Source organism: Theropithecus gelada, chromosome 7a, assembly GCF_003255815.1.
Source record: "Theropithecus gelada isolate Dixy chromosome 7a, Tgel_1.0, whole genome shotgun sequence".
Classification (NCBI taxonomy): domain Eukaryota; kingdom Metazoa; phylum Chordata; class Mammalia; order Primates; family Cercopithecidae; genus Theropithecus; species Theropithecus gelada.
This window is the reverse complement of record NC_037674.1, coordinates 29,617,866-29,630,582: the sequence shown is the minus strand read 5'-3', so window position 1 is coordinate 29,630,582 and position 12,717 is coordinate 29,617,866. Positions and strand designations below refer to the sequence as shown.

General features: G+C 34.4%; 1 protein-coding gene across 2 annotated transcripts in view; it reads right to left on the bottom strand.

Moving 5' to 3' along the window:
* The window catches only part of UNC13C (unc-13 homolog C), a 690,142-nt gene that overhangs the window by 307,599 nt on the left and 369,826 nt on the right, over nt 1-12,717 (bottom strand). For both annotated transcript variants that reach the window (XM_025390112.1, XM_025390110.1), the window contains exons 15-16: nt 11,008-11,097; nt 6,349-6,477 (exon numbers count right to left, since the gene is read on the bottom strand). In XM_025390112.1, coding sequence (XP_025245897.1) covers nt 6,349-6,477; nt 11,008-11,097 — 219 coding nt within the window. The remainder of the gene's footprint in view (nt 1-6,348; nt 6,478-11,007; nt 11,098-12,717) is intronic.

The following is a 12,717-nucleotide window of genomic DNA, read 5'->3' as shown; positions in this document are numbered from 1 at the left end:
GAGTAAGAGGGATGAGAAGCGTAACATGGACCAGATCATGTGGAGTTTTGTAGGACTTTGAATTTAACTTAAATGAAAGGCCTTAGAACATTCTGTGCAGAAGAGTGATATAATCTGACTTCCTTTTTTAAAAAATAATTCTGGCTGCTCTGTTGAGAATAAACATAAGGTGATGGGGTAGACACATTGAGCTCTCTTAGGAAGTTACATAGAAATCCAAGTGAACAATGATTATGGTTCTGAGCCAGGGTAGAAGCATGGATCTGGTGAAAAGTAGTCTGATTCTTGATACATTTTGAAATGAAGGTATTTAATTTTGAATTAAATAATTAGAATTTGAAGACAAGTGAGACGTACGCTAAGTTAAGACAAAAAGGTCTTAACTTGAATTCTTAGGAGCGTGGAGTTGCAGCCAACTGAGGGGAGACAAGGCTTAATCATTTGAAATATTCCTAGATGGCTTCAAAAGGGCTCTAGAGAGTATTAGCCCCCTAAATAATTCACCTCCAATGGATGCTTCCTTTTGAATTTCAAATAATAACAATGTTGATGAAAAAGTGTTTTTCCAAGATTTAAAGCTTAGCCCCAAGCATTCCCTACATTGACAAAATTTCACATAAAATCTAAGATCTATCTACCTAAAAATAAAACTAGTAAGAAAATCATGTAATTATCTTTTCTGAAAGCCAAGTCAGAAGATATTAAGTGATATTAGATTATTTTGATGTGACATAATTCATTTACTTTTTGTTAGGGGCATGTTTGCTTTATGGGAACTACCTACGAAGCTCTCTTACAGAAATAAACTGTTTGTTTATTATTGTTGTTATTATTATTTATGTATTAGAAAGACATCAAGTAAGGTATGCCACTTTACTTTGGCAGTTTAATTCATCCACCGAGTATTAATTAGTAGATGAGGAAATGATAAAGATTCTCTCTTTGACCAAACTTTGATCAAACTCTTCTGAGCTCTCTTTTTAACCAGACCTCAACTTTTGAGCTCCCATGTTAGTTTCTGCATTGTCCAGTTTAGCAAGAATCTTCTCAGTTTAGCCAGAATTGTTCATCCTTGATATCTGATCACACTTTGATATCTGATCAGGTTTCCTTCCTCCACAGTGCTTCCGGTGATATTTGATCACCCTGGTCTGCCTTCAGCAAGAATCCCATCAGATCTGTTGGCCAGGATCCTCTCTTACCTCAAATGTTACCTCTTAGTAATTTCTATCCATTAAGTCCCTCCCCTTAACTCAGCTCCTTGGCTATAAATTCCCACTTTTCCTTGTGGTATTCACAGTTGAGCCCAATTTCTCTTTTCCACTATAAAATCCCATTGCGGTAGCCTTCCTGTGTAACTATTGTAATAGTCCTCTTTGAATAGTCTGCCTTACCATTCTGTAATGGGTGTAATGAATAAGTTTTTCTTTAACAAAGATCATATCTGAGCTGGATTTTAATGAAAGCAGGGAAGGAGGGAAAGTTTTTTTAGGTATATAGAACAAAATGCATAAATGCAGGGATGTGAAAAAGGATGACTGATTCATGGAAATTATAAAATTTAGGGCTCATGAGAGCAGAGCAGTTTGGTTCAGGAGTGAGGAGTAGGAAACTGAACCTGGTGAAATCTAGTAAGATTGATTGTAAAGTTATGCATGGGGACAGGCGTGGTGGCTCACGCCTGTAATCTCAGCACTTTGGGAGACTGAGGCAGGTGGATCCCCTAAAGTCAGGAGTTTGAGACCAGCCTGGTTAACATGATAAAACCCTGTCTCTACTAAAAATACAAAGTAAGTCAGGCAAGGTGGTGGGTCTCTGTAATCCCAGTTACTCAGGAGACTGAGACAGCAGAATCACTTGAACCCAAGAGGCAGAGGGTGCAGTGAGCCGAGATTGCGCCACTGCACTCCAGTCTGGGTGACAGAGCAAAACTTTGTCAAAAAAAAAAAAAAAAAGTTATGCATGGGTAATTACATGGTACAATAAAAAGTTTCAATCTTAGCCTTTAGGTAAAATAAAGATAATGATGTTGAAAAATTTAAAAGAATTGAAAGAGCCCTATGGGAGGAAGATGGAAAGCAGAGATTAGACAAAGAAAAGTCATTAGAAAACTACTCACGGGGAAATACAATTGAGAACCAATTTAGCTCCTAGTAATCCTGGAGGACCAAGTTTTAAAACTAGAGCATATCTAACAGAGTTGATAAGCTGAAGTTATGAACAAGTATGTGGTTATATATTGTTTTGCTTATACAATGCCAAACTCAGCTTAATATGTTTTCTTATAAAGCAAAAAACAAGCAAACAACAACAACAAAAAACAGTGACCTCAGAAATATATCATACTATATAAAACCTAGTTAAAAATTCAGTTTGGAAGAGTCTTACTTGCCTTCATCTAACATTTGCTTTCTAGAATTTGCCTCTCCCAAGTAAACTTAATGTTTCATGGATAATCACACAATTTTTGATATCTAGTGGAGCAAGTACACTATTCAGGAAAGGATAGGCAGTAGACACATTCTTTTAAAAAAATAGAGATAGGGTTTTGCTGTGTTGCCAAGGCTGGAATGCAGGGGAGCTATCATAGTTCACTCTAACTTCCAATTCCTGGGCGCACTCTAATCACCTTAACCTCCTAAGTAGGTGTGACTATAGACACATACCACTACACTCAGCTAATTAAAAAAAATTGTAGAGATAGGGCCTCACTATGTTGCCAAGGTTGCCCAAGCTAGAATACATTTGTAAAAGTCAATTTTATAGAAGTAATAGCTATATATGTCATAGTATGCATTAGAAAACTTCAATATAACAAAAAAGATGTGTCATCAAGGGGGAAGTAATCTATGAAATCCACATAACCAAAAAAGGATTAGTATCCACAATATTTTTAGATTTTTCTATAAGTTAATAAGCAATAGACAAGCAAACCAAGAGAAACACACACAAAAGACTGACAGGCAATTCACAGAACATAAAACTCAAGCATTCATTGATCATATGTGAAAATATTTCAAACTCACCAATATTAGAATAGTGTTCATCTCCAAAGGACAAAAAAGGAGTGGGATGGGATTGGGAAATACAAAGCAAAATACTATTTTATGTGTAACGTGTAATGTCTTTAAACAAGAGCAGAGAAATACTGGAAAATGTCAACATATGGTTATAGCTAGTTGGTAGTAAGCATATACATGTTTGATTTGCTTTCTATATTTTCTTTTGTATTCCTGAAATTTTAAAAAATAATTTCAACATTTATTTTAGATTCATGAGGTACATATGTAGGTTTGTTACGTGAATATATTGTGTGATGCTGAGGTTTGGGGTACGACAGATCCCCTTACCCAGGTACTGAACATAGGACCCAACAGTTAGTTTTTTAAGCCTTCTCCCATTGCCAATAGGCCTAGTTTCTATTGTTCCCATCTTTATAAGCTCTCACTTATAAATGAGACTATGCAGTATTTAGTTTTCCTTTCCTGTGTTATTTTGTTTAGGATAATGGCCTCCAGATGTATCCATGTTGCTGCAAAGGACATTATTTCATTCTTTTTTTATGGCTACATAGTATGCTGTGGTATGTATATACCACATTTTCTTTATCCAGTCTACCGCGGATGGGCACCTAGATTGATTCCATGTCTTTGCTTTTGTGAATAGTGCTGCGATGAATACATGAGTGCATTTATCTTTTTTTAGAAAAACTGATCTTCTTTTGTATAGATTCTCAGTAATGGAATTGCTAGGTCAAACGGTAGTTCTGTTTTAAGTTTTTTGAGAAATCTCCATACGGATTTCCAGAGTGGCTGAACACATTTATATTCCCACCAACAGTGTATAAGCATTCCCTTTTTTCTGCAGCCTTACCAGCATGTATTGTTTTTTGATGTTTTAATAATAGTCATTCTGCATGCTTATAGATGTGTAGAATCAATATTGTGAAAATGACCATACTGCCAACAGCAATCTATACGTTCAATGCAATTCCCATCAAAATGCCACCACAATTCTTCACAGAACTAGAAAAAACAGTCCTAAAATTTATATGGAACCAAAAAAGAGCCCACATAGCCAAAGCAAGACTAAGCAAAAGGAACAAATCTGGAGACACCACATTACCTAACTTCAAACTATACTATAAGGCCATAGTCACCAAAACAGCATGGTACTGGTATAAAAACAGGCACATAGACCAATGGAAGAGAATAGAGAACACATAAATAAACCCACATACTTACAGCCAACTGATCTTTAACAAAGCAAACAAAAACATAAAGTGGGGAAAGAATACCCTATTCAACAAATACTGCTGGGATAATTGGTAAGCCACACATAGGAAAATGAAACTGGATCTTCATCTCTCATCTTACACAAAAATATACTCAAGATAGATCAAGGAACTTAAATCTAAGACCTGAAACTATAAAAATTCTAGAAGATAACATCAGAAAAATCCTTCTAGACATTGGCTTACCCAGAGACTTAATGACCAAGAACCCAAAAACAAATGCAACAAAAACAAAGATAAATAGGTGGAATTTAATTAAACTAAAAAGCTTCTGCACAGCAAAAGGAACAGTCAGCAGAGTAAGCAGTCAACCCACAGAGTGGGAGAAAATCTTCACAATCTATACAACTGTCAGAGGACTAATATCCAGAATCTACAAGAAACTCAAACAAATTAGTAAGAAAAAATTATTATCAGAAAGTGGGTGAAGGACATGAATAGACAATTCTCAAAAGAAGATATACAAATGACCAACAAATACATGAAAAAATGCTCAACATCACTAATGATCAGGGAAATACAAATCAAAACCACAATGCAATACCACATTACTACTGGAAGAATGGCCATAGTAAAACAGTAAAAAAAAAAAAAAAGAGATGTTGTCTTGGATGCAGTGAAAAGGGAATACTTCTACATTGCTAATGGAATGTAAACTAGTACAACCACTTTGGAAAACAGTGTGGAGATCCCGTAGAGAACTAAGAGTAGAACTACCATTTAATCCAGAAAACTCACTACTGGGTATCTACCCAGAGGAAAAGAAGTTCATGAACAAAAAATATACTTGCACATGCAGGTTTATACCAGCACAATTTACAATTCCAAAAATATGGAATCAGCCTAAATGCCCATAAATCAATGAGTGAATAAAGAAACTATGATATCTATATCTATATCTATATCTCCACATAATGGAATACTACTACTCAGCCATAAAAAGGAATGAACTAATGGCATTCACAGGAACCTAGATGGAACTGAAGACTATTATTCTAAGTGAAGTAATTCAGGAATAGAAAGCCAGACATTGTATGTTCTCACTCATAAGTGGGAGCTAAGCTATGAGGACGCAAAGGCATAAGAATGATACAATGGACTTTGAGGACTCTGGGGAAAGGGTTGGAGGGGTGTGAGGGATAAAAGACTAAAAATTGGGTTCAGTGTATACTGCTTGGGTGATGGGTGCACTGAAATCACCACTAAGGAACTTACTTACATAACCAAATACCACTTGTTCCCCAAAAACCTATGGAAATAAAAATTTAAAATAATAAAATAATAATAATAGCCATTACTACTGGTGTGAGATTGTATCTCATTGTGGTTTTGATTTAAATTGTGTTTTTGAAATATTTCTTAATAAATTAACATATAGGCCAGGCGTGGTGACTCATGCCTGTAATCCCAGCACTTTGGGAGGCCGAGGCGGGCGCATCACCTGAGGTCAGAAGTTCAAGACCAGCCTGGCTAACATGGAGAAACCCCGTCTCTACTAAAAATAATAAAAAAAAAATAACTGGGCATGGTGGCTCATGTCTGTAATCCCAGCAACTGGGGAGCCTGAGGCAGAAGAACTGCTTGAACCCAGGAAGCAGAAGTTGCAGTGAGCTGAGATTGCGCCACTGCACTCCAGCCTGGGTGACAGAGTGAGACTCCTTCTCAAAAAATAAATAAATGAAATAAAATGATATGGGAGGCAGTGTGAGTTAGGGGAAGAACATAGAAACGGGAGTTGGAATCCTAATGTGTAGTCCCAAATCTTCCACCTACCCAGTGTGTGACCTTGAGAAAATCTCTTCATTCTTCTGAAACTGATTCTTCAGCTAAAACCTTAAACAATATGTGCCTTCACTACACAAAGTTATTGTAAGGAGTGAATTAGTTCATGTATGAGAAGGTGATATTCAAATGTGAAGATATGGAAATTTCCAAATTTGCAGTTAATATGAAATTAAATGAACATACTTTTCTATTTACTCTCATGCTAAATGTATTGAAACAGATATTAGAAACAAAAGTGGGGATTATAAAAGACATATATATTTTCTTACCGGGTCTATTAGCTGGGAGTAGAGTTCATGGCAATTGTCAAAAATATACTTGTATGTAGAATCTAGGCAAGCCCTTACACAGTCTTTCACCACCATGCTTGCTTTTGGGGGGCTTTGCAGCTCCAGAACCTGACAGACAAAGACAGACACTCATTTTCTCAAATGCAACAATAACACATTGTAATCTAGTATAAACTACTCAAATATATATTCCATAAAGACTTTTAGTTGCTTTTTCTATGTTCAGTAAATGTCTTCTTACCATGTGGTTTTAAATGTGTAAACATTACAACTTTCTGACATAAAAACTTATTGAAAATGATGATGGTTATAAACACTCAAATAAAAACACTTAATGTGACCAGTTAATAGTGTTCATGCATTCTTTGATTTCATTCCATTCCATCACTCAACAAATATTTATCGCTTTCTATATGCCAGATAATGGTGATACAGCAATGAACGATAGAAATAAAAATCCCTTTCCTCATGGGCTTAAGTTCAAGTAGATAATAAACAAAATAAATATATAAGATATATTACATGATGATGCATGTTGAAACGTAAAACAGAAGAAGGATAGGAAGTGTTTCAATGGAATAGAACTAATACAATAAACAGCAATGGTAAACGAAGATGTAGGGTGAGAACAAGGGGAAACTACATATAGACGATTATAAGAATCTTAGCTTTTAGTGAGGTGGGAAGGAATTGGATAGTTTAAGCATAAGAGCAAAATGGTCTAATTTTAGCAAAATAACTATCTTTATAAGGCTCCCTTATGCTGCCTTAAAGTGGGCTATGAAAAAAATAGAAAGACCAATTATGAGAATAATGTTAAAATTTAGTCTAGAGAAGATGATGCTTGATCAAGGTGGTAGGATTATAAATTATTAGAAGAAATCATATTCCAGTAAATTTTAGAAAAAAAGAGCGAACAGGATTTGCTGACAGACTGGATGACTTGTGTGAGAACTGACTCCAGTTGTCCCCAGTATTTTAGCCTGAGCAACTGTTATAAGGGAGGTGACTTCAATTTAAATGGGAAAAACTGTGGATGGGAGCTCAGGAGCTCAATTCTGAACAGTTTAAGAAGCCTATTAGGCATATACATGAATTTCAAGAAGGTATTTGGAAAAATGAATCTACAGTTGTGGAAAAGTTCTGGTTAGAGATATAAATTTGGAAATTATTATCTTACAGAAGAATGTAAAGAAACAACACTGGTTGAGTATGGATAGTGAAGAGAAGAGGTCCAAGAAATAAATCCGGTTAAATCTTACATAATTCTAAATCTGTGACAACAGACAAATGAGAAAGAATAAAGCAGTAGAGAGCCCCCGCCCACCCCCACAAGAACTAATGGTATAAGAGGGAAATATAACATGCGATGTTGACAACTTATTTTTGGGAAGTGAGAGAGTAAAAGTCTGATTGCAGTGTGGTCAAAAACTAAGGACAGAGTTGAAGTTTTAATATTGTTAAAATGTCAGTTCTCTCCAGATTGATCTATAGATGAAATGAAATCTCAATTAAAATCCTAGAAAGAATGATAATCACCTATACAACTGTGAAAAATAAAGAAACGAGGTGGGATGCACATTATCTTCTTTTTATGATTTGCTATGAGGTCACAGTAATCAAGATAGGATGGTAGTGGTGGATGTACAAACAACTGAACAGTATAGAGAGTTCAGAAATAGACCCATACATATATGGTCAATTTGATTTTTTATAATAATACCAAAAACAATTTAATGGAGAAAAGAAAATCTTTCTAATAAATGCTGCTGGAACTCTTAAACATAAATATGTAAAATGTTATCCTTGATTCACACTTTATACCTTATACCAAACAAAAACAACCACCAAAAAATTCCCCAAAATTCTAAATAAAACATATGCCCAAATATAAAAGGTAAAACCAATCTTTCAGAAGAAACACACCAAAAAACCTCTTTGTGATGTTGGTTTAACCAAGGGCATTATCCATAATTAGAAAAAAAAAATGATAAAGTAGACCAAAATTTAAAACTTGCTATATAATATATTTTTAAGACAATTAAAAGACAAGGCACAAACAAGGCAAAAATAATAGCAAATCACATATCTGCCAAAAAAAAAAATGTATCCAAAACATATAAAAACTCTCAAAACTCAAGACTATTGTATTCTTGAAAAATGCAAGAAAGTAGATTTTAAATATTCTCCTCACAAAAATGATAACTTTGTGAGGTAATGCATATGTTAATTAGCTAGATTTAGCCATCCTGCAATGTATATATATTTTAAAACAATATGTTGTACACAATAAATACATGCAATTTGATCTATCAATTTAAAATAATTAAAATTAAATTGCCCTTAATAGTAAGAAAGCCAGCTAACAAATATGGGTAAAAATTTCAACATTCTTCACAAAAGAAGATATTCAGATAGCAAGTCAACCCCCCAAAATTCTCAATATTATTAATTTGTAGACCAATAAAATTAATACATTAAGATAATGCAACATCACTTCTACTAGAATACATACATACATACATACATACATACATACATACATAACATGGAAAATCCCAAGAGTTTTGCTAGAGGATGTAGAAGAATTGGGACTCTCACACGCTGCTGCTGAGGATTTAACCCAAGGAACATAAAAATGTATGTTTACAACTATAATCCCACGCTTATTTAAAATAGTTTTATTTGTAATAAACCAAAATTGGAAATAACTCAGATATCTGTCAGTGAGGGAATGGATAAATTGGTAGTACATATATAACAAAGAATTACTACTTAGCAATTAACAGTAGTGGATTGTTGATACACTCAACACCAATGAATCTCTGTTGTGTTATGGTACATTGTGTACAATTTCATTTACATGATGTTCTAGGAAAGGCAAAGCTATAGGCAAAGAACAAATCAGTGGTTACCAGCATGTGGGAGAAGGGTTGACAACAATGGTGTAGCACAAGGGAATTGTGTAGGCTCATGGAACTGTTCTATATCTTATTGCTCTGGTGGTTATATAACTACACGTTTATCAAAACTAATAGGACTGTGCAACAAAAGAGTGATTTTTTACTCTCTGCAATGAGAAAAAAGGATAACAGGAGAAGAAAATTTGTTCAAAGGATAATATGAGGAAATTAACTGGAAGGAAATGTATGGATGACTATTTCAAGGAGTTTTGCTATTAAGGGAAATGAACTGGGGTAGTAGCTATAAAAGAAAGTGAAGCCAAGTGGTATTTTGAAGACTGTAAAATCAATAGCACGTACATAGGGGAAAGCTGACAATTCAGGAAAATGGAGAGGATTGCTGGACCAGTATTTTAGTGCACAAGAGAAGACAAAATCAATTGCACAAGTAGAAGAGACCACATTTTCTAAGAAAACAGATGGCTTATCAATAGTAAAAAAGAAAGAATATGTGGACACATGCAAGGAAGTACCTACTGGGGTAGGTGGTGGGAGTGTGTGATTGGAGCTTAAGGATGCTCCTCTTTCTTTCCTCGTATTTTTTTTTTTTTTTCATTGAAATAGGAAGCGAAGTCATCAGCTGGTAGTGAGGGTTGGGGAAGAGTAGTTACAAGTTTAAGGAGATAGTGTTTTTAATCAAGGAGGCATGGCAGATGGGTAGCACTGTGCTGGCACGCCCCACCCTCACTCCCATTCCTCACTCCTCAGTGTCAATGGCAGATGTCACCTGTCAATCTAAGTCAACCTGATTGGGTCTCGCCATCATTATCTGCACATTGTTCCAGTAGCTACTGACAGTAGATTAGAATTGATGTAAATTCTATTTATCCTAGTCACCTAGTTAGCCTGATTTTAAACCAAATGAATTTTAATTCAACTTTAAAGAATCTAAATGAGCACTGATATAGTATGGTTTCCCTTCGTGTCTCTCTTTCATTACAAAATGCCACTTTTAGAGGTTCTAGTGAAAAAAATTATGGGTAAATGCAAAGAAAAAAAATTGTCTCTATTTAGGAATTTTCTGAATAAGCATCGTAATACTCTCTTTCAAAGAGCATATATTTTAGCCCATAGCCTGGCAAGTAGTTTCTGAAAATGCTTCACATAAGTTGCACTGCAGGCCAGAACTATGACTGCAGAGAACTTGCAATTAAAGCAGAAATGATATATCTAAGAAATGCCTGGTTTGTAGGGCCTAGCCAATGATACCAATAGATAGGTGATCAAATATATTCCTACACAGACATTCCTAGTGCTGAAAATGGAAGTTGCCACAATTGTGGTAAACTTAAAAGAGTAAGCCACTTTCTTGTAGCAAAAAAGTCAGCAAAACATCTAAGTTAAAACTAAAATTAGAAGTGAACTCCATTTCCATTTAACATTCTTTGGAAATTTTTTAAGTGCCACATCCACTTACTAGAGAGCTTTATCTAAGACAGATTTGACTGAGAACTAAATTAGAGCCAAATGTATCAGAGTATTTTAAATGTCTAGGATAATCTCTTCTTCACTATACCTTATATTGGAAGATTCATTGAGTTCAGGCAAAGATAGTACAGCTTAATCGATGGGGTTGACACAGTACTTGATCAAGAGGAGGGTAAAGCAAGACTTTACCAGGGGATGAATGTATTCTATGTCACACCAAAACAGTGACAGAAATAAAATGAGATACCTTCATCCTAAAAAAGGTGATACTTGTTAACAGGTCAACAGTTGATTTCAGGTCTTGCAGTCTTTCAGTATTGCTTGCAGGAAAGTTTTCCTGGTTAATCAGGAAACAGAAAATGGATAAGGTCGTCAGTAGTAAATCTCCAGTGGGAAAATAAACTAAAATTAGCTTCTCATAAAAGAAATTGGAAAGTAAACTGTATACAATTTTTAAAATACCCCTAAAGTATTCTTAAAACATTTTTATCATAAAACATTATAGAATATAAACAATTTGGAAATATTATATTTTTATACTTTTGGAAAGCTGCACTCTTCTATTTATAGTTACAATGCAATAAATGCAAAACAATATCATTATTAAAATGTTATGATGTTATTAATGCTTGCTTCTAAAATAGTCTTGCTACTAAAAGGAAGAAGTGTAGCATACATAGGAAAAATTTTTCATGATTTTCTCAAGATAAGTATTTTTATAAAAAATACTTCAGAAATTATACATGTGCTGCATTTACTTTTAGTCACAAAAAACTTTAAAAGTTAAAAAAAATAAGTTTTCATCATATAGTCTTTCCTGAAACACTATGGATTTTAATAAAAGGTTTCTTTTAGCAAGGTTTGATGAGAAGTATCATTTGAAAATACAGATGTTCATAATTTGAAGGAATGAAAAGTTATAATTATGAAATGTTTGAACTAAGAAAGAATTTTTACTTTGGTCAATTTCACCTATTAACATGCTTTTCTAAAGAGCCATTAGGAAACCCACAGCTAATTACGAGATATTCATGAACTTGAACAGGGTTAGTGTGCCTATGATGAGGTGACTTCAGGCCCCTGTTGCCCCCAAATATCTCTCCCAATAGCTTAATGGTTGTCCTCTTCTCATTATGTTGGCCCCAGACCCAACATGAAATAACCAATATGAAATAATACCAAATTAAATTTGGTATTATAACTTCCATAAGTATGCAATTAAAGTATCTGTCAATAAGAGACTAATAAAAAATGAATGCATGGGAGATAGATAAGTTCAAATAAGAAAAGATGTATAGGATAAATTGCTAAAGAATGTAAGGTGTAAGAGCATGTATTAGTTATCATCAGAGACATTTTGTAACTAAAATTTGTAACTAAATTTTTGTAACTAAAATATTTTGTAACTAAAATTATATGTGTGTACATTTATCACATATATACATGAATATATTTGTGGTATGTGTATGTGTTTCCCCAGGAGGTGATATGTAGAATTGTTGACAATGAATTCTGTACAACTTTGCAAGAGCACATGGTACTCTTGGTACCCTAATCCAGGAGGAAAGAGAATGAAGCAGTAAATTAAGTAGGAAGCTCAGAAATTGAGGAAGTATCAGCGGAATATTTCACTAACAAACGATGAGCTTTCAGAATGAGGACTGGGCCATAGTCTACTTCATGAATTAGCTGAGGGTCATTGAATCTGATGGCTATTTTAGAAATTACAAAATTAAAGCTGCATGTGTGCGCGCACACACACACACAGAGTATTGTTGTAGTCTATGTAGGGTAAAGAATCTGAACAACAAAGGAGACCTAATGGATTATTTCTAAGGGTGACAGCACCTGACATCAATATTTTTATTTTTCTATTCCATGATGGGTGATTTTTATATAGCAAGAAATTATCTAAACCAAACACAGCAGTTTTCTTTTATGCAAGTAAATTTCTACA